The 22,314-nt window shown below is 32.0% G+C and overlaps 1 protein-coding gene across 5 annotated transcripts in view; it reads left to right on the plus strand.

Moving 5' to 3' along the window:
* The first annotated feature begins 487 nt into the window (after positions 1-487).
* The window catches only part of LOC126745603 (protein AF-10), a 48,267-nt gene continuing 26,440 nt past the window's right edge, over positions 488-22,314 (plus strand). For 2 of the 5 annotated variants that reach the window (XM_050453535.1, XM_050453540.1), the window contains exons 1-8: positions 488-556; positions 6,188-6,420; positions 8,348-8,427; positions 8,735-8,899; positions 12,772-12,990; positions 14,224-14,462; positions 19,846-20,164; positions 20,659-20,811. In XM_050453535.1, coding sequence (XP_050309492.1) covers positions 6,312-6,420; positions 8,348-8,427; positions 8,735-8,899; positions 12,772-12,990; positions 14,224-14,462; positions 19,846-20,164; positions 20,659-20,811 — 1,284 coding nt within the window. In that variant the 5' untranslated portion in view covers positions 488-556; positions 6,188-6,311. Of the gene's footprint in view, positions 557-930; positions 1,064-6,187; positions 6,421-8,347; positions 8,428-8,734; positions 8,900-12,771; positions 12,991-14,223; positions 14,463-19,845; positions 20,165-20,658; positions 20,812-22,314 lie in introns of those variants that run through there. The other 3 variants (XM_050453538.1, XM_050453539.1, XM_050453536.1) reach the window with 3 other exon arrangements.

The raw sequence follows: 22,314 nt of genomic DNA on the forward strand, positions 1-22,314 counted from the left end.
GAATCCAACGAGGCCATCCGCAAGGTTGTAGCTCCCATATTAGCTGAGATCTCGCATTTTTGTGGCCCATTTTTGGGCTCAAAAACGGGGTCGAAAATTGACTTTTTTACGAATTTTCAAAGTGCTATAATTCCACTTGTTCTGGTCGAATTCTATTAAAATCCGGTGTTTTCGTAATTTAGGTGATGGGAATAAGCCACTGATAGGGGTTTCTATAGCTAATTTCGGGTTTAAAGAAAAGAAATTTATCAAGAGGTGTTTATTTGTGATTATACTTATTTAACTGTTGCATATTTAGACTGTTACGAAAGCCAAATTAATTACTGTAAAATGTAAGATTTACGCCTTTGTATGAACCTCATTCAACATTATAATTGAAGCAACAACAAAAATTAACTTATGCCCACGTACTAATAAGAAATCTTGCACTACTGTGATTATGCAACCAATGAAGCGTGCGTTGCATCGTCTCGCGCACGCGTCTTCGAACAAAAGCAATCAAAAACAAGATGGTTTCTTGATCTCCCAAGTGTTTATTATGAATATTTTCTAAAAAGTATGTATAATTTATAGTCTATTTTTACTATTTATTAGTGTTCTAGTGTTCAATAAATTAAAGATTATAGTGTTAACGTTATACATCTTAGTGAGAGTTCTTATTCGAAAAAAATACGCGGGGTATCGACGCTGGGGTTCAAAGCACGTTTGCACAAAATACCAGGCTCTTTTTTTTTTTTTTGAATTCGAGTGCATTTCGGTCGCTTCGTAATCAAAATAATCACTTAAATCCTTCGGAAAATAGAACGGAACGCTTCCTTCATCTAAAATTAAACCCGATTTTTTTTTTGTGGGTTTATTTTACATTGCAACATCCAACCTTGTAATAAAACTGAACAGGCTCCACTGAGAATGTTTTTAGTTCATAAAATACAGAAGTAAAAAAAAAACAGTTAATCCGCGATGCAGAATTGAATAATCGTTTTTATTTCTAGTTTGGCCTTAATTTTTAATTTGGTTCACTTTAGTTTTAGTTAAAATAATATAGTGAGACTCATTACTTGAGGTTTGTACAAAGGAAAGTGTTTACAAAAGTCTTAATCAGTTGCATTTCTATTAGGGCACATTAAATTAGTATATATTATTTCCAATTTGACGAATAACTTGCTGTATAGTTTGTTTAGTAAGTGATAATCCAGTGTGGTCACATTTGATCCGATAACCTTTTTTTGGCAATATAAAAACAGTAAGTGAATCTAAATTCGAGTTTCCAAGTTTGGCATTTTACAAATCAAGAAATTATTACATTAAAAGAATTGTTACACTTGAAATATCCAATATTTCATTCTAAGAGAAGATCAACACACTAATAGTTAGGTTAGGTTTGTTGCGAGTGGGGCACCTTGTGTCTCTCTGCTGCGACCCTAGGTCTATTCTATAGTTTTTGATCTATTCATTTTATGCTTGCTAAAGAGGGTGTTTCTATTATGTAAAGTTAATGTGTTTAAATTGATAATTGTAAATCTCAAATTCTTTCACAAACTCTTTTTGCTTTTTTAAATAAAAAGTTCAAAAAATAAATTGAAAATTAAAATTATTGAATCACCTAAGTGGAAAATCATTAATTTTAGACACTGACATAACAGATCATTATCCATTAATGTTAAATATTGATCTAGAACAAAAAGCAAACATACCAATCAACAAAGTCAAATTGTGTATATAGATTCAAAAAATAGATTATATAACACAATTCCCAACCATGACTGGTGACATAAATACAGATATTTTAAGTAATGATGTAAATGCTACAGATTACCTTTCTATTTTAGCATTTTATGGTTATTCACCCTTTATTCATAAACCCACTCGCAAAACTTCCACATCGTCTACATGTTTGGACAATATATTCATTAAAACCAACACAAAAAAGGGCTCTCTGCACCTGAATTCATATGTAATTTGTTATGACATAACCGATCATTTGCCCGTTATGTTAAATATCATAAATAAAGTGAATCCAACCAACAGCAAAGTTTTCTCCTATAAACTTTTTAAAGAAGAAATTACTGCACAGGACTGTTTGTAAATTTATAACTCTGAAGACCCTAAGTTAGCCGCTGATTTTTTTATTAGCATATTCAAAGGGTGTCTACACATCAAGGCACCTTGAAATGATTAGTAAAAAAAACTAAATTAATAAGGAAAGAATGGATTACAGAGCATTTGATTGTATTTATTGAATATTGAGACACTACTACAAACTAAATTTAGTGAAGGCAGAATACACTTCAGATAGAAATATGCCTAATGAGCAAATAAAAAAATATAAATGTAAGTTCCATAAGAGTCAAATTGAGACAATTAAAAAGGTAATATGAAAATCTCAATCCCACTGAAAATAATTTTAATTTCTGGAAAATAAATTGGCGAAACTACACTGAATTCAACCTGAATATACAATTACCTGAAAAAAATTCATTTGATTTCTTTATGTAGTGAATGGAAGATGTCCATAGAAAAGAAACTAAAAAAAAAACATTTAAAATGGAATTTCATTTAATGGTAGTCTTGCTTCCTAAGTTACCATTCTGTATGGCCCATTTTTAAGAGAAATTAATAAAAATAAAATGTGAACCCATTAGAAGTCTTGCTCTAAAAAAAAATTAATAATTAAAATATTTACTCTATATAAAATAGTAATTAATAACACTGACTCATAAATCACTTAATTATAACCTAGATGTGCTGAAACATCCATTTGTTTATCAATGAACAAACCCCTATTTGCCATTTTAGGCAAAGGAGTTACTGGCTCAATTAATTGATGACTATTTTTATTACTATTAAAAGGCCCTATCAATTTAAAATGAGCCAACAACTTTGGGCAATCAATTACTATGAAATTACTGCCTATGTAAAGAAGATAAGTCAATAAGCACACAGCTGGTTTCCAAAGTACATCAGAAGTTTAAATGTGATGTTCCAACTTATGATTAAATCCCAATTTATAGTGGATTTTTTTGTATCTAAGCATCACTAGCTGTCATAATCTATGTCTTTATTGGTGGTTATTAAAATATACAAATTTTATGGTAATATGCATTCTACAGTGTATAAGAGCAAATATCTTGATCCCCTATGCTAGTGAAAGTAAAAAATCGAGCATACTTTGTAGAGTGGTTTGTAAAAATGTAAATTTTTTGACTATTTATGATGTTTTCTGAATTATGATATTCATGTAAAATAAAAAATATAAATTAAATTACAATAAATAAAAATTCCACCCAAACAAACACAAACAATTGTAAGAAGGAACTTTTAAACTTCAAACTATCAAGAAATCAACCACTTCATTCAACTACAACCAGCACATGCGAACAAATCGATCTTCGAAAACTTCAAAATGTTGTGAATGGTGCTATTGAACAATACATTCCTACCCGGATACCATGGATAAATGAAAATATTTTCAAAGAAATTAACCAAAACCGGAAACGTCGGGAAAAGTATATAACAAACAAAACTCAGGACAAATATCAAGCCTATATGTGCCAAAATAATATTACCAAACATAAGTTGGTCGACGCCAGAAAGAAATATGAAAATGGTCTTGCAAACTCGGCCTCGCCAAAGAAACTATTTAAATATGTAAATCGCAACTTAAACTCGAAAATCTCAACCATAACCCTAAAAGATACAGCAAAAGTTTCTAGACAGCAAATTCATGGCGGAAACATTCGCAGAACAGTTTGATACAGCATTCACGAAGGATTCATATCCAATTCTATTATTGCCTAATCACAGCATCAGGGTGCAACCCTCAATAATTGTAACTATTCATTTTACAAAAGAGAAAGTCGATGAAGAGCTTGAAAATATGAAAAAGGGACTCAAGCCCAGGACCAGATAAAATCCCAACAGTTTTCCTTCAAAATTGCAGAAATTCCCTCAGTCCCTTGCTTTCGGGGGCAATGCAGGAATGCTTAGAACAAGAAAAGATACCAGAAGAATGGAAACATTCAATTGTGACACCACTGTTCAAGAAGGGAGTCCGGAGTCTCACATGCAACCCACTGAAATGTATGGAGAAAGTAATAGTTAAGGAGCTCATAGCATTCTTTCTGGAGAATAGTTTGATACCTGCCTCTCAGCACGGATTTTTGCCTAAACGTTCAACAACAACAAACCTTTTAGAGTGTTTGAATGACTGGAAAAAAATCACGACAATGGCCAGCCAACAGACATAATATATCTTGACTATGAAAAGGCATTTGATAAAGTCCCGCACAAGCTCTTAATGGCAAAGCTGGAGCATTTCGGAGTCAGAGGAAAGCTGCTTGATCTGATCAAGGCTGAATGAGAGATTCTACCAGGGGAGCTGTCCAGTCCACATCGAGCACGGCGTTATCCAGGGATCGGTAGTTGGCCCAGTGCTTTTTACATCACATTTGTTTGATCTAGTTGGACTTATAAAGATGGACACAAGTCTGTTTGCAGATGACTGCAAAATATATGCTAATCCTCTAACCAGTGCAGCGCTGCTCCAGACAGACCTGCAAAATGTTGAGATATGGTCAAGGCAATGGGGTTATATGAAACTAAACACATCCAAATGCACAGTGTTGAGGATCGGTCCAGATAATCCTGATAATGAATATTTTCTGGATGGATGTGCCTTAAAATCAGTGAATGAATAAAATGATCTAGCAGTCCTAATAACATCAGACCTAAAATGGGAACGTCATATAACCAGAATTTGTAAAAAAGCAAACTCGCTAGTCTGTCTGATTAAACAAGCTTTTTGGGGACCATTTTATTGAAATGATATCCACTCTATACAAAAGTTAAATAAGACCAAAAATAGAATATGCCTTTGTTGTATGGAACCCATATTATATTAAAGATATAGACCAATTGGAGAAATTACAGCGCAAAGTAACAAAAATCCCTTACGAATTAAGCAAGGTGCCATATATCCAGAAAGATTAATCAGGTTTGGTTTGACCACTCTCAGAGAGCGAAGACATAGAGGCGATCTCATCGAAACCTACAAGATTACCAGTGGTTATTACCAGTGCAATTTGGCGAACCTTATCCACTATAGCCAAAACCATCATCTCCGAGGACATACAAGGAAGCTTGAAAAAGAAGAACGGCAAAAAACTTCCCAGAAAAAAGTTTGTAACAAATCGTGCAGTGCAACTTGTGGTGACGGCCCCAAATACGAATATCTTCAAGAATCGCGTTGATGCTGAGCTGGGACAAAATTCGGAGAGAATGATCCACTACTGCATGTGAGCAGGTCCACCTACTCAAGCCTGAAACATACGGAAGAAACGATAGCTTCATCGGTCTCACCGCCTGCTATTGTCAACATAATAATAATAATAATAATAAATAATGTGCAGAGGTTTCAATATGTACACCGCAGATTTTTAAATTAGTTGACAGATTCGAAAGATTTACTTTCCTTCTTCAAAGATTCACTTTCTTTTCTCCTAAGCACTTTTTCTTGTTACTCAAGTCATTTTTGTACCTCTGACAATTGTTTAATAAATGCTGGGAATTAAAACAAATCAGAGTAAGCAATTTAGAAAAATATACACCATTACATCTACAAGTTTTTTTCTTTAATCATTGCTCTCAAAGGTCTAATAACATTGACAGTGGTACATTAGCATCATTAAACCAGCTATATAGCTATTTCCATAACATTTGGTTTTATTATATTAGAAGTATTTTGTGTATAATATTATGTAATATATAGTTTAGCCCCTAACTCTTAACTATCTTAAGTACTACAATATAGTAGAGTCATAAAGTATTGAAACAAAATATTGTTCTTAACCATTTGCCATATAAATCTCTCACTGCTTATCTCACTTATTTTTTGGGTTCCTTTCTGTTGGATTGAGTCTTAATTCTGCTGTTTTTATATGTATTAGTTGTATTAAAATTCTGCCATATTATGAACCATTGAATGGAATTAAATTAAATTTTAATATACCATAGAACCAATAGTTCCATGAAGTTTTAGTCTAGTTTAGAGAAATTTAGTCTAGCCTAGTACAGGGAAAAAAAGAGATATGACCTAGCATTGTCAGGACAATTTTAATAAAAGCAGCCACTAAAATAGTTCTGTTTTTTCTTGACAAATATGTTAACTAATTTTCTATTGATTTTTCAGTTTAAGTTAATCTCCAAACTAAAACCTCAGCATGTACATTATACATTATAACAAATGGGACAATGATGGGGTGGCACAACCAATGACAGATCGCTAGTTTAGCAAACCCGCGGGCCATTGCATTATGAGGGAGATGGTAGGAGGTTGTTGCGTGTGTTCTGACGATAGAGGCTGGTCCGAAAATCCTTTGGTGTATTGTGACGGACAATCTTGCACTGTTGCCGTGCATCAAGGTATGTTAGTATATAATAAAAAAGCTTCTTTCTGTTAGTGTCAGTACGGTAACATTTTAAACCTGTAGTGTCTATACTCAATTTTTTTTATCAATTTCCACTAGAGAGTGATAAATAAAATTGAAAGAGTCTGTAAGGAATAAAGAGCCCTTTCATCAATTCTCTATACAAATACAAACGTGGAGCAAAAGTAAGGCAACTCAATGTGATTAAAATTTTCCTCTAAAAAATAATGAGCTTGTGTAATAAAGCAGAAGAAAACTTTTTGTCAGATTTAGTGGAAAAAAATCAAATAGATATCATTTGTTTAGTTGAGCATTGGATGGACTTATATAACATTGACTACTGGATCTGGATGGCTATAATTCAGCTAATTATTATGGTTGTGAACTATCACAACATAAAGGTGTACAAAAGGATACTTAGATATATATATGTATAGATATTAGAGTAATATTCACCTCCATACACATTTTTCTGAAATTTTAAGGGTTAAAGGTATAAGTTAAATAAAATAAACTCTGTTCTATAAATAAAATTACTTTATTAGATGCTCAAAATGCTTTCCAGTTTAGACTTAACAACTGTTTTCAAATCTTTCACATTTTGAAAAACTCCTTTTGGAATAGAGGTACATTCTGTAATAATCCGTTGCCGAAGATTATGTCGAGTGAGCTGGTTGCGTTTTAAACACAACAGTTTTCAAGTGGCTTCAGGGAAAAAAGTTGTTAGAAAGAGGGGTGTTAAATCTGGTGATCTCGCCGGCCATTCCATTGGACCTCTTCTCCCAATCCACTGATCTGGAAACGCAACATGTAAAAATTGCCTCACGGCAAGAACATAGTGGGGTGGCGTCCAATGGAATGGCCAGGGGGGATCACTAGATCTAACACCCCTCGACTTTTTAATAAACTTATATTAGAAGTATAACATTTGTACCAAATTGTGCTTTTCTAGCTGTTTTAGTTTCAGAGATATTATTTATATTGAAAGTTTTCAAATTGACACCCTGTACATCGATTACCCAGTGGTGATATCCCTATTTTTATCAAAAACTTAATCATTCTTATACATATTTAAAATAAAAATAGAACTCTAGAATTTCTAAACACTAGTTTTTAGGTGGATTTACATTTATGAAGTTTTAAAATAGAAACCAACACATGTAATGGCAAGTTCTAAATCATGTATTGATAATTGTCTTACCAATGAAATAAGGGAATTATTATTTTTTGTATGGATGAATTTCTCTCAGATCATAAAGGAATAATAACCTTATCTCCCTGCTTGAATAACACTGCTAATTAAAGTAATGCCACAAACATAACTCAATTTAGAAAAATGCCTCTTATACCTATAAATAAATTTACTAAAGAAATGCTTAAATATCAATATGTTGATTGTTTTTAATGATTGTTGATTGAGGAACATTTTCCATTTACTGCAAAAACTCTACATACTAAAAATAAACAAAAAAACTTAGGGCTATCAGAGACGGTCTTCAGTTTTTTAATAAATTTTCAAACAGTTATCCACTCATATCAAAAACATAAATTTTCAGTGCAGTAATGTAGAATGTAATATATGTGTGCTTTAGCATTCTTAAATTACAAGTGTAAGTACTTCTTCACAGATTCTTAAAAATTAGCTTAATACATCCCACTTTGAACTTCCTGAAGTATATGCAAATAAATGTCTTTACACAAAATACTAAACCTGTAAAAAGCCTTAGATATGACATTTATTTGATTAGAATGTTTGCTATTGAGAATGTGTCACTCTCAATCAGTGTACACCTACAATTTACCATACACTTTTTTAATTAAATTTATCAATACTTAGAAACTAAATTTAAAAAAAAAAACATTTATCAGTATGATAAGGATAACTTTTAAGTTTGATAAATGTATGTAATTTTCTATTTCAGCTTGTTATGGAATAGTATCTGTACCAACTGGGCCATGGTATTGTTGTAAATGCGAGAGTCAAGAAAGAAGTACAAAAGTTGTAAGTACTCTTGTCATATTTCGTTTTTTATTTTATTAGAGAGTCTAGTAAATCCCTTTTGGAAGGTCCGCATTTTATTGCTTAATTACCCATGTAAGTCAAAAATGGTGGTAATAAAATCCCAGGCCTATATTAAATTTACAATACATACTGTAATTATTAAATAAAAAAATAAAAACGTACCTGAACTTTGGGTAGGGTGTACATATTTACCTGATCTAAAAAACAGTTTAGTAAGTGACCTCCTTGCAATAAAGACGTTTTTTATGTCTATTGATGAACTAATATGTGTTTTTCTAATATTCAGAAGTGCGAACTGTGTCCTAGTAAATATGGCGCTCTCAAGCGGACCGATAATCAAGGCTGGGCTCATGTGGTATGTGCCCTCTATATTCCAGAGGTGCGTTTCGGAAATGTTTCCACTATGGAACCGATCCAGTTGCATTTGATTCCTCCGGAGAGGTTTAATAAAGTGAGTATTTTTTTTTTTTTACTTTAAAAGCCACAGTTCTTATTTCACCATTAATATTTATCATGTACATTGATAATATATGTTCAATTAAATTGCCTTGGAATTTTTATATCATGAAGTTAGAGATATGGCGGAGCATAGTTTAACTACCATTAAGTCATCAAAACCTGGTTGCCTTTCTCTTAATATTGCTACAATAAAATGTATGTCGTTTTCGATTTACAAATCAAATTTAGCTAATTTCGACTCTATACCGCTTACACTTAATCAATCAATTACTTCTGTAAGTAATATAAAATATCTGAATAAATTCTGTTCACTTAGAGATGTACTAACTTTTCAGACTAATGCCTGATGTAGCTTTTATCGAATCAATTTTAACCCTTTCGATACTAACGGGTGATATGTGTCCCACCAAAAAAACTGTTTTTAATATACGCATTTATTTTTAAATTAAATGTTTAAAAAATACTAGTGGGTCATATGTGTCCCAGGCAATTCTTTTTACAAACGGGTGGGTCAAAAATGTATTATTTTTATATCGGCTGTTGTCCCAGTAGTATTATCCAGTTTTTGAAATTAAATATAACTCGTGGGCTTTATTTTGAGGTTATATTGGATAGTAAATTTGAAATGTAAACAAGCGGCGCTCTTGTTTTTGTGGTTATTAAAGGTGTTTTTTTGTCTTTAAAAGTGAATTAAAACTATGACAAGGTAAGTTTTAGTTAAGGTAAAATATTGTATGTTGTATTTGAATAAAATAAGACCCAGATATTTAGATTTAGGGACGTATATGTCCCAGTCGTAAAATTAAGATTAAAGTGGAAATTTAGGCATTAGCTGTATGTTTCTTATAACGTCAATTTATAAGGCAAAAAATCATTGAAAATTACAAAAAGTTAGTAAGCCTTTTGAATATGTGAATATTTTTTTGATATTTTTCGGTTGGAATTTATGCCTCTACACCTCGTAAAAATTTGAACATAATAATTTTATAAAAAGTTCCAATAGGTATTTAGAATTCAAATTAATATAATAAAAATAATACGTTTATTACAGTTTACAGTACGTACGTTTAAAAAATAATAATTACAGCATTTATAGTCGTTATGTTTGGTGAAGACCTACATGATATATATTTTTAAAAACCCATCAGCTGATGCTTACTTTTTTGTGCTTGCAGTAGAAAAGCGCTAAAACCTAAAGAATTACAAGAAATGGCTATGAGTATTGACCAGTATGGATTATCCGATGATTCAGATATGGAAGATCCTTTTCAAGATTCCGGCTCTGAGTACCAGCCCTCATCTGAAAGTGCTATTGAAATGGATTCACCTACAAAGAAGAAGCCAAAACGAGTCTCCCAGGATGAATTGGCAATTATTTGTAGTACCGACAATACTTCCAACATTGAAAACGAAAGCCCTGAAAGCCTTATTGAACCTGAAGTAATTGAAGAAAACCAGGAGAATTCTGAAAATGCAATTTGTGACACTACAAACATTCATTGGACCACCAGTAGCAGCTTATTTCAGCCAGCAAAAACCATACCAAAAATAAAAATCCCTAGCATTTTGTATTCCGACATAACTCATAAATCGTCTGAACGGGAGTGTTTTTTCAAACTATTTCCTAAAAGCCTGTTTATGTTTATTTCCCAATGCACCAACCAGAGATTACAAATTCTCGAAGTCAAAACAAAAAAAGCATATGCTCCAACTGATCATTATGAGATCATGATAGTTTTGGGGTGTTATATTGTTATGGCATATAACAAAGTACCGTGCATGGCAAACTACTGGTCCTCTAATAAGTCACTTGGAAATGAAGCTATAAAAGAAGCCATATCACGCGATCGTTTTCTTCTTCTTACATCTAAGATGTATTATAATAATCCAACTCGTCCAGAAAATTGAGGAAAGCTTTATTACATTGAAGAAGTAATGTCCTGTTTGAAGCATACGTTTTCAAAAGCGCGTTCGGAGAGCACATTTTAAAGCATAGATGAGTCTATGGTAAAATTCAAAGGCCGTTCAGCTCTTAAACAGTATCTTCCTCTAAAACCAATAAAAAGGGGCATCAAGGTTTGGGAAAGGTGTGATTCACAGTCTGGTTACGTATATGATATGAACATATATTGCGGGAAAGAAGTTGATACTCCAGATAGCACTCTTGGCCAAGGATTAGGTGAACGGGTTGTAAAGACCTTATGTAAGTCTATTAGAGACCCGGAGGTAATGGTATGCTTTGATAGATTTTTTGCTTCTGTTTCATTGATGTCTTCCATAAAATTTGCTGCAGTGAGTACATGTATGCCAAAACGAAAAAATCTTCCAAAATTTGAAGATTTTGTCGCTAAACAAAACATGAAGAAAGGCGATTCTTGCTCTTTATTTAGCAACGTAGGTGTTGCTGCATACTTATGGAAAGATTCAAAAGAAGTAATTGTTCTCTCAAACTGCCACAGTTCTGAGATGGAAACTGTAGAACGGCGACAGAAGGATGGAACTAAGGCTACAGTGCCGTGCCCCAAAGCAATCAAAGGTTATAACTCCTATATGGGAGGAGTGGATCTCTCAGATCAACTCTCCGGCCTTTATGATATAGACCGGAAGTCACAGAAATGGTGGAGAAAGGTGTTCTATAAACTTTTTCTTACTTCAGCCACAAATGCGCGGATACTTTTCAAAGAAGCTCACAATCGTTATGTTCCATTTATAGTTTTTTTAGTTAACTTAGCTGAATCGCTTATTAATTTGGGAAGAGAAAATGCAGGCATGGTAAGGAAACGTTGTACTGGCAGACCTTCAAGTTCGTCAAGAAATATGGTAAATGTTGGCGATCATTTACCTATTCAGGGAACCACTCGACGTAGATGCCATTCATGCTCGTCAAAAAAAATCGAAAAACGTACAAAAACTATGTGTTCAGGTTGCAAAGTTCCGTTATGCGCGGACTGTTTTTCGATATACCATAAATAGTTTGCGCGTTTATGGTTTCTATAATTAAATTTTATGTATTATGTTTATCTGGTGGTACACATTTGTCCCGATGTTTACTTAGTTTTCATTACTAGTGGGACACCCGTGTCCCAGGTTGTATTTCTTTTATACGCTTATATAAATAGATAAAAAGCAATTTTTTGTTTTATTTCTAAGCTACCTTATCCTATAACAAGATTTTTTATTTAAAAAAATTAAAATTTAAAACTCGTATTTTGAATGCATCAGCTCGTGTGGGACATATATATCCCATTAGTAAAATCAAAACCATTTTTTAAAAAATAAAGTCGTTGCGAAAGGGTTAAATTACGGTTTTGTTGTCTGTCATTATATCCTGTAACAATAACTCAGAAATTTTTCTTTTAATCATGTTTCATTAAGTTAAATCATATCCTACTAATGAACTTTTTAAACGCGCGAAATTAATCACCTTTAGAAATTGACATATGAAAGAAATATATACGTTGAAAGCATTGCTTGTCTAAAGTTTGTGCATGTTTCTAATAATAAAAATCTTGCAATCATCATCATCATACATTTTTATTTTTTAATGTCGTATATTTCATTAGTTTGTTAGTTAAAATTTGATAAACCGCTGACTTTAGGCATATGGTATGCTATAAAAAGAGTCTTTAGAAACCATAGTTTCTACTTGAAGTACCCTGTATAGACAATTTTTATTGCAAAACAAACACCTTAATTTTAAATGAATTTGTTCCTTTCATCGTGAATGCACACAACTTTTTACTGCTATACAATATTATACATTTTCTGGATTTCACACAGTCAATCAGTTAACTGTTTTATAGAAATCTTCTGATGATACTTACAAATTAAACGGTGCATATACTATTTTGTATTTTCGTCCAGGTCTGTTATATTTGCGAAGAAAAAGGCAAACCAGCGAGCGCGACAGTGGGCGCTTGTATGCAGTGTAACAAGCTCGGTTGCAAGCAACAATTCCACGTCACTTGCGCCCAAAGTTTGGGTCTCCTCTGCGAAGAAGCGGGGAACTACTTGGATAACGTTAAATATTGTGGCTATTGCCAGCACCATTACAGTAAACTGGTAAGAATCAACCATCAACAAGTGAGTTTTATCGTCTTTATATCCTTAATAATACGACGGGGCCGCAAAATTGACCGCACAACGAAAATTCGGTTCAGATTCAATCTTTAATAACTTTTTCAGTATTTCATCGAAATTGATATTTTGCAGAAGTTTAGGCTGCTTTATTGTCATCGTTTTTCGTCAAAAATTTCCAATGGATTTATTATTATACAGGGGTGAATACGTCAAATTTCACTCTAAACTTTTAAACACCCTCTGGAAAAAATTCATAATCGAATAATGATTCTTGTTGCGGCATTTTCAAGCTCCATTTTTTCTTAATAACGTGTTTTTTGATTCATTTTGATATCTGTATTTTTAAAGAAAAAACTGCAAAAAGAAAAAAACACTAATGCTTTATTAGCAACAAAATTTTTTAAAACAATATAGGTAACGGCGGTATTACGATTTATTAATTTTTTTCTGAATTCGGGTATTTTTTCCCACAAGCTTGAATAGCAACTCCATTCTTTCGGGTATAGATTCAGTTAAAGAAGCAAGGCTCAATAGGGTTGAGGTCTGGAGTTCTCGAAGGCCAGCCCAATATATGAACGTCAACGTTAATTTAAATATTGCCTTGTTATTTGTGCTATGTGCGGTCGAGCATTGTCGTGCATCAAGATAAAATATTCTCCTATAAATGGCTGTTCTTCTAAGCACTCCCTAATGTATATGTAATATGTAACAAGGTCTGTACGGGCTTCCAATGAAATACCAAATATGTACAGTCGAATTAAATCTGAAATTCGTTGACAACAATCTTTTTAAGTGCCATGGAAAGTTCTACATATTTCTTTGGTCATAATACTTTAAAAAAACAAATTCTTGGTAGTAAAGCATTATTGTTGCATTGTTTCCTTTAAGCCAGTGCTGTTTCTTTAAAAATACCGATATCGGAATGAATTAAAAAACAAGTTATTAAGAAAAGATGGAGCTTGAAAGTGTGGCAAAAAGAATCATTATTCGATTGTGAATTTTTTCGGGAGGGTGTTTGAAAGTTTAAAGGAAAATTCAACTTTTTATTAACCCCTGTATACTAAGAAATCAGTTGGAAATTTGTGTAGCTTTAATCAAAAATCGATGCTGAACAAGTTACTAACGACTTAATTTGAACCGAATTTTCCGTTGTCCAGTTAATTTTACGGGGGCCGTCGTATTTCTGATGTCGCTTATCGCGCGACATTAGACGTTATTTATGTTGTTTGTTCCCAGAAGAAAGGCGGTAACGTAAAAACGATTCCGCCTTATAAACCGGTGGCAGACAACCCGAACTCAGACTCCAACTCAGAAAAGGAGTCCGAGTCAGGTTCTCCCGCCAAAACGAGCCCCTCGCAGGCAGCCGGTAAGCGCAGGTCCGGAACCGGCGCTAAAAGTAACGCGTCGAAAGTCTCGAATTCCGGCGCCAAGTCGTCCGGATCTCAGCAAAAAAGTGTTCATAGCAATAATAAAGGGTAAGTCTTCTATTGTGTTTCATTCTATGTAATTATCTATTGTTTTCTTATGAGCGTTTAGAGAAATGATATTTAATTATGGTTTACTGAGGGTCTTATATTAAATCAAATTTATTACTTTAAACAACTTAGTAAAAGTAGGAAAATTAACAATTAAGCATAAAACATTAGTAATGACTAAGGCTCGGAATCAAACTCGGTTTATTCGAATATTCAAATATCGAGTTTTTGCAAAAAAAATTATTCATTTCAACAAATATTCGAATATTTGAATACTCGAATATTCGCATATTCGATACACGGCACGGCGTAGTTGTACTAGTTGTATTTGACTCTGGTTGTGTATAAAAGCGAACGATTAAGTACTGTATAAGTGTTAATTTTAAATTAATTGACTTAAAAGTCTAGTAGTAAGTCAATATGAGTTCGAAAAGCAAAATTTGGCAATATTTTAATAGAACGGATGATCGCGTTGAATGCAAATTTTGTTTGTATAATGTCAAGAACAAGACAGGAACAAGCAATTTATGGAATCACTTAAGAAATAAGCATCATTCATAAATCATTGTTTAAGTATCTCTTGCTTGAGCACTAAAATGTATTAGTAATTAGTATTACTGTAATTAGTATATTAAAAAAGCTGGACGGAAGGCGACTGGAAAAAATCGATTCGCACCGGACTAAAAAGTTTCAATGTCTCTATTTTTTCTATAAGTTTACACAGAAGCTTGGAATTGATCGTATTTTTATTAATACACATTAGACAAAACAAAATAAACTTTGAAACTCCGATACTAATTGTAACTTGCTTAGAACATTGAAAGGCTAGAATTAGTAAACAACATCTTTGTTTGAGTCCAACATGTGCACAGGGGCAAGGGGGGTGTGTTGTTTACAAACATATTTGCCGATTCTCTGTTGTCAAGTCGACGCGAATTTCCAACGGAGGAAATTTTTTGCTATATTTTAACAACCATTATAACGTTAATTTAACTTACTTGTGTTGTATTTTATAGGAAAATTTGAATTAAAAAATATAAATACTACAATTAACCTATTTTAAGAATAAATATAATATCCTTAAGCAAAAAAAAACAAAATTAATAACATTCTTATCTCTAAAATCGTTTCTAAAAAATTTGAAGCGACAACACCGGAACTTAAGCGCCTGAGCCATACGCATAGTGTCATCTGTCAAACGGCTTTTTGTTTACGTTCGGGATTCGTGTATTTTCTTTAATTTGTTGGTTTCAAAAGGAAAAAGGCCACATTTTAGTGTTTTTTTAAATTGCTAGGATGGCAAAAACTTGTGTCGTTTGTGCCGCATTATGATAAAAAGGTGATTCAAGCCGATCTTTTCACAAGTAAGTACCGATACTTTCATAACATCACATCATGGGGTAACCATCATCATAAACGTAGAATAGGGGATCTTATAGATATAAACCTAATAAAAACTTGAATGTGAAAGTGTGTGTAAAATACCAAAATATTTATATTTTTAAATCTAAATATATTTTTGAACATATTCATCTATCAATAGGCTATAAAAAATATAAAACTAGAATTTTGTCCCTGGTTTTATTGCAGGATTTTATGTTTTTTTTGTTGTTTTGGCATAAAGATGGCATAATACCCATATACCTATCTATATATAGTTATGTTTTTTAATATAGACATTAGATAGATAGATGAAATTACTAATTTTTTATTGCCTTTAAAGAATTTTGTAATTTATTTAGATTTGATATCTATGTATAGTTAATTTTGTCTTTCCCTAAAATTTGGTCGATAATTTTTTTTTGTTTTACCATATTGCCACTTATAATAATATATATATAGTAATTGGCACCACATATTAATTTATTACTGTAATTTTTTTTGCTTTTTGATTAAATATCAAATACTTATTATAAATTGCCTAATATATGCCCAAAGGGAACAATGGATTTCATTAATCGAAAGTGTTACTCATATAAGCTTTATTTATACCTAATACTTATTAAATTAGGTATGTGTGTAAAACTATTTTTTTACTAGGATTTCTGATGCACTAGTTAAAAACACAGCAGCCGATAATTCAGTTAATTTACCAAGTCATTTACCCTTCAAAGCTGCAAGGGTAGTTTTCCTGAAGAGTGCAAAAACTTCTTTAGCTTCCAAAATGGTATATAGTACAAACAGTGAAGCTAATATAGACAAGTATGGATAATTAAAATAAATGAATATTCTTGATACACCAAATTTTGTATAATTACAGATCTGATCATTCATCATCAACAATAACTGCATCTGCGATTAATAGTTACTGTGGGGTCTAGGTCAACAATTACTATTTCCCATCCAATCCGTTTTTGTTTAACCGCTACACATTCCCTGACTCTGCCAAGGAAAAGGTAAAAATACACTCAAAATAGACATCATTATAGCACATTTAAAAATTATTGTTCAATTCTTTCTCTAAGTACAAATAAGACTTTTATGCCATGTATCATCTTATTCTATATATCTTATTTAAAAGTGATGTAGTATTTTATTGTGTTATATTTGTAATTAAATGCAATTAATCAAATGTATGATATTTCAAAGATTCTTAATAATAACATACATTTTATTGATCAATTGGATTATCATAATAAATTTTTTTAATTTTTTCTTTTTAATATTGGTAATACTATTTATTAATATTATTTTTATATATATTACTCTAGGGTAAAATGAAAATGATATCCTGAGGACTTTTTAAGAGCTAAATCACTTGTCACCAAATTATGGAAAAAAAAAGAACAAAAAATTAAAATTCGAAGATTGCAACAAACAAATTTGCGCCAAAGAAATTGAATTAGATGTCTCAAGTTATTATTAAAATACTTAAGAAATAATAACATGATTTTCGAAAAAGCCCAACATATTACATATTTTATTTGACTTGTAAAAGTACTTGTTTGTATATTACTACTAATAAACTATCTAATCTAATCTATTGTACATAGTCTTTTTTCTTAGGTAAGCTTTGTTTTTTAGTATAAATTAATCTGATGTAATAATTGGTATTAGGTATTATATAGGTCACTGTTAAATGTCTCAAAACCATTGTACAGGCCAAATAATACACATAATAAAAATCTTATAACCTATAAAAAACCTGCAACTCCTTCACAATTTGAACATCCTTGTAGTTTTAACTCTTTCCGCTGAAGCAATACTGTCCCTTTGAAAAAGTCAGCACCATAGAAGTATATATTATGTGATTTAAAGTAAGTGATGTAAAACTGAGTTTTGTCCAATATAACAATAATAAAATTTTGCAAAATGTTAAAAATTTGTGTCTTAAAACATGACTTATTAAGAAATCTATAATATTATATTAATAAAATATTTTATTTCCATAAAAATGCTTTGACAAAAATGCTGCCTTTTATTAGGACCTTCCTCTAACCAAGTCCGTTAAAAAAACACATAAATAGCTCATAAATGGTAATATTACTTATACTTAAACTCTATAATAATTAATAAAAATTTATCAGGTAAATATTTGTTGACGACGTCACTGGTAAAGAGTGCTTGTATCGGTGGCGTCAACAATGCGTTCGAGCGGCGTTGCGATGCCATTAACGTTTTCTCGTTGCTTCGTACTTTATTTTCATTTATTTAACGTATATTGACTTCGATATAGAGTATCTTATCAAATTTATTTTTAAAAAATGCTTGATATTTTATTAAAGGGGAGCAGTAGTATTGTTTTAAGTTTTCGGAAAAAAATGAAAATTTTTATGATATTATAAAGTGATTTTTGCCATTTCTCTATAAGCATTTGGCATCATTGTATCAGAGATGTTGCAAGCAAACAAACCTGCCCATAGTTCCACAGCATGCTACTTCTAGCCTTTCAATGTTCTAAGGTAATGACTAAGGCTCGGAATCAAACTCGGTTTATTCGGATATTCAAATATCGAGTTTTTGCAAAAAAATTTATTCATTTCAACAAATATTCGAATATTTGAATACTCGAATATTCGCATATTCGATACACGGCACGGCGTAGTTGTACTAGTTGTATTTGACTCTGGTTGTGTATAAAAGCGAACGATTAAGTACTGTATAAGGGTTAATTTTAAATTAATTGACTTAAAAGTCTAGTAGTAAGTCAATATGAGTTCGAAAAGCAAAATTTGGCAATATTTTAATAGAACGGATGATCGCGTTGAATGCAAATTTTGTTTGTATAATGTCAAGAACAAGACAGGAACAAGCAATTTATGGAATCACTTAAGAAATAAGCATCATTCATAAATCATTGTGTAAGTATCTCTTGCTTGAGCACTAAAATGTATTAGTAATTAGTATTACTGTAATTAGTATATTAAAAAAGCTGGACGGAAGGCGACTGGAAAAAATCGATTCGCACCGCACTAAAAAGTTTCAATGTCTCTATTTTTTCTATAAGTTTACACAGAAGCTTGGAATTGATCGTATTTTTATTAATACACATTAGACAAAACAAAATAAACTTTGAAACTCCGATACTAATTGTAACTTGCGCTCTATTACCGTTTAAGTGTGAAATTTTTGGTATTTCTTGAGAAAAATGCAAAAATTGCCATAAAAAATTTATAAACAAATTTCGACCTACACATACTTAGCTTAAAATGTTTGAAATTAAGTCAGCTATCACCCTCTTAAAGGATTGCATCTAGCTTCCGGACACCCTGTATAATTCTCCCCATACTAAAATTCTGTACCTTTGAATCGACTGAGTTAATATATGATGTCACTTTTATCTAAAATTTATAAAATAGACATTAAGAATGTATATGCGAATTAAAATTTCGTCAAGGTATATCCCAAGATATTTTGTATGAGAGGTTTCCTTTATTTAAATATATCTATTAATTTCTCAAGTATTCAAATATTTGTATGATTATTCAAATAGTGAATAATTCAAATATTCAAAAAAAAAAAACGAAGTGAGTATTCGAATACATAATTTTCCAAACTTCCGAGCCCTAATAATGACACATTATGTATAGTAAGTGCGTTTTAAAAGTAAGTAAACTTTATAATAATATATACAGGGTATTTCAGAAAGTGTAACTTTATAACCATATAAAGCGTCAAAAATTCTTTCTTTAGTAAATAAAATATAAAATATAGTGATGGCCTATTGGAAATCCTTCTTTCTGTAAATATTAATATATTGCAAGATAACAATTGATTAGTTATGGTAGCGATTTTATTAACCACTAGAAACGACCGCAAAGCCACAATATAAAATTGCCTATAAATAAATAATTACATAATTAGGTAAATAACTCGTGTAGGTGGCATAAAATTGTACTCCAGTGATATTGTTTTATACAACAGGAAATTTTATCATTTACAGATCTTCCGAAAAGAGATCCAATACGAAAACTGCCAAGGCCGAAGAACCTGCGTCCCCCTCGTTAGAAAAAAACGAAAAGAAGGACGGTACGGTCAAAGCGGAAGCGATCTCGGACGCCGGTACCGAAAACAAAGACACGAAACCCGCGAAAAAACGTCGGGGCAGTTCTAGGACTCCGACACCGGTGCAGAGCGAGGCGGTCAGTGTCGTCGTGGTTAGTGCGATTCAGGACAGTGCGGACAGTTCTGTCGTTAATACGGCCCAGATTGATAAGAAACACTCGTTAAGCGGTAGTGATAATTTAGACAAGCAGAAAAAGGTAAATTTGAACCATAAATAATGGGTTAATATTCATTGTTTTATTAAATCTATTGTATTTTGTGAATATGAAGAAAAATACAGGGTGTCCCACGACATAATTTTTTCAAAGTATTAAAAGTATTGGATTAATCAGACAAATGGATTTTTTTTTAGTTATACCTAGGTTAAGTTTTGGGTAAATAATAAAATTAGGGAAAAAAATCAGCACCTATGGTATCTCCTTATCAACATTTGTCAAGTACTATTCTATAGCATATGAATAATTTATTTTTCTTAATTTAATAGAAAAAAATCATTATACAAATAAAACATTTAACCACGAAATTAGTCTCTTTCGTCGTTGAAAAAAATTAACCAACTTGGAATTATTTTCAAAATAGTGTCTGCGTTCAGGGTTATTCTACATTAATCTCTTATCCACCTTTTAGGTGAACTTTTAAACCTTTTATCTTCATATATTTGTTCCTATTTTTTTTTCAATATCAATTACAGGCTAAAGTAGAAGAAACGACCCAGTCAATACTGTCTAATCAGCCAGTAGTAGCTTTAACATCAATAGCGACCCCCAAGAGTAATTCTCCGACGACCACTGCCGCCATATCGGAAACTTCAGTGCCTACGTCTTCTATTATACAAACTGCCCAGGTAAATTAAGATCCTCTTTAAAAACATACTGTGCGTAAGGCATTTACGTATTTTGGTGAGTATAACTTTTTTCCCCGTGCACTTTTTATTTGCTTTTGTTTAAACAGTTGTACAGGGTGTCCCATTTTGGGTACTTTTGCGGGGTATCTCCGTTATTTTTAATGTTAGCGTGATGCGGTTTCCGCGACAGTGTGCTACTTTTTCGTATAAATAACGATGCCGTTAACAAAAATTCCAAAGCCCTCTTAGTTTTTAAGATATAGGCCATTTTTAAAAATTCGACATTTTGGGACCCCCCTTGTATTTCGGTTATTCTTTAACTTATCGAATATGTAAAAAAACAGTTTTATAGATTTTTTTCCGTAGAATGAGTGGCGTAAATTATTTTTTTTTTTAATATTTACTGTTTTTGAGTTATAAGCCAAACTTATGTTTTTTTAATGGAACACCCTGTATATACAGTAGTGGCCATAATTATAGCAACAAGTACATTTTTCCTTCATATTATATGATGTGGTAGATTAGAAAAAAAACTGGTATATATTATGATGTATTTTTTACAAAGCTTTTTATTTATGTTTATTTTTTTGTTACTTTATAAAAGAAATAAAAAATGGGAATTTTTTTTAGGAAACGGGTTGGACAAAATTATAGCAACACATTTTAGAAAAATCAATTTATTTATTCTCCAAAGTCAAAATAAGATTACAATACAATAATATTCTTCAGTATTTAGTATAGTACCCTTTAGCCCTTATAACAGCAATGCATCTTTTTGGCATGGATAAAATAAGTTTGTTTATAACATCATGATCGATTGACAACCAAGTATCCTGAAGATCTTCGAAAAGTTCTCCAGCATTTTTGAAATTCCTGGTTCTACACCTGTTATCCACAATTTCCCAAAGATTTTTTATTGGATTTAAATCCGGAGATTGGGAGGGCCACTTCATAACATTAATTTTTTTCATCATGGAGAAACTCTTTTATTAGCCTTGAAGAATGTTTTGGATCATTGTCATGTTGAAATTGATATAACAGCGGCATATTTTCTTCAGAATTGGATAACATAACATTCTTTAATATATCCTTGTACATAAATCGATCCATAATCCCTTCTATTCTGTGAAGAGGTCCCATACCATACCCCGAAAAACAGCCCCACACTAAAACTGAACCACCACCATGCTTAACTGTAGGAGAAGTGTACCGAGGATTAAATCTTTTGCCTACAGGACGTCGAACGTATGCAGCACCATCACTTAAATAAATTGAATTTTGATTCATCGCTAAAAATAACTCTGCGCCACTGATCAATAGTCCAGCCCTGGTGTTCTCAGTATTTATTGTTCGAAAGGGCACAACAGGGACGTTTTGGAGTTGGAGTGTCTTGTTTTATTTTGGGCAGAAAAATATTTCATCGGATTTTTGAAGGAGGTCTTACAGCACGTAGATACCTAGAGATCCTTGAGGAAGTTATTCCTGAACTGCTAGAAAATATTC

Source organism: Anthonomus grandis, chromosome 16 (assembly GCF_022605725.1).
Source record: "Anthonomus grandis grandis chromosome 16, icAntGran1.3, whole genome shotgun sequence".
NCBI lineage: Eukaryota > Metazoa > Arthropoda > Insecta > Coleoptera > Curculionidae > Anthonomus > Anthonomus grandis.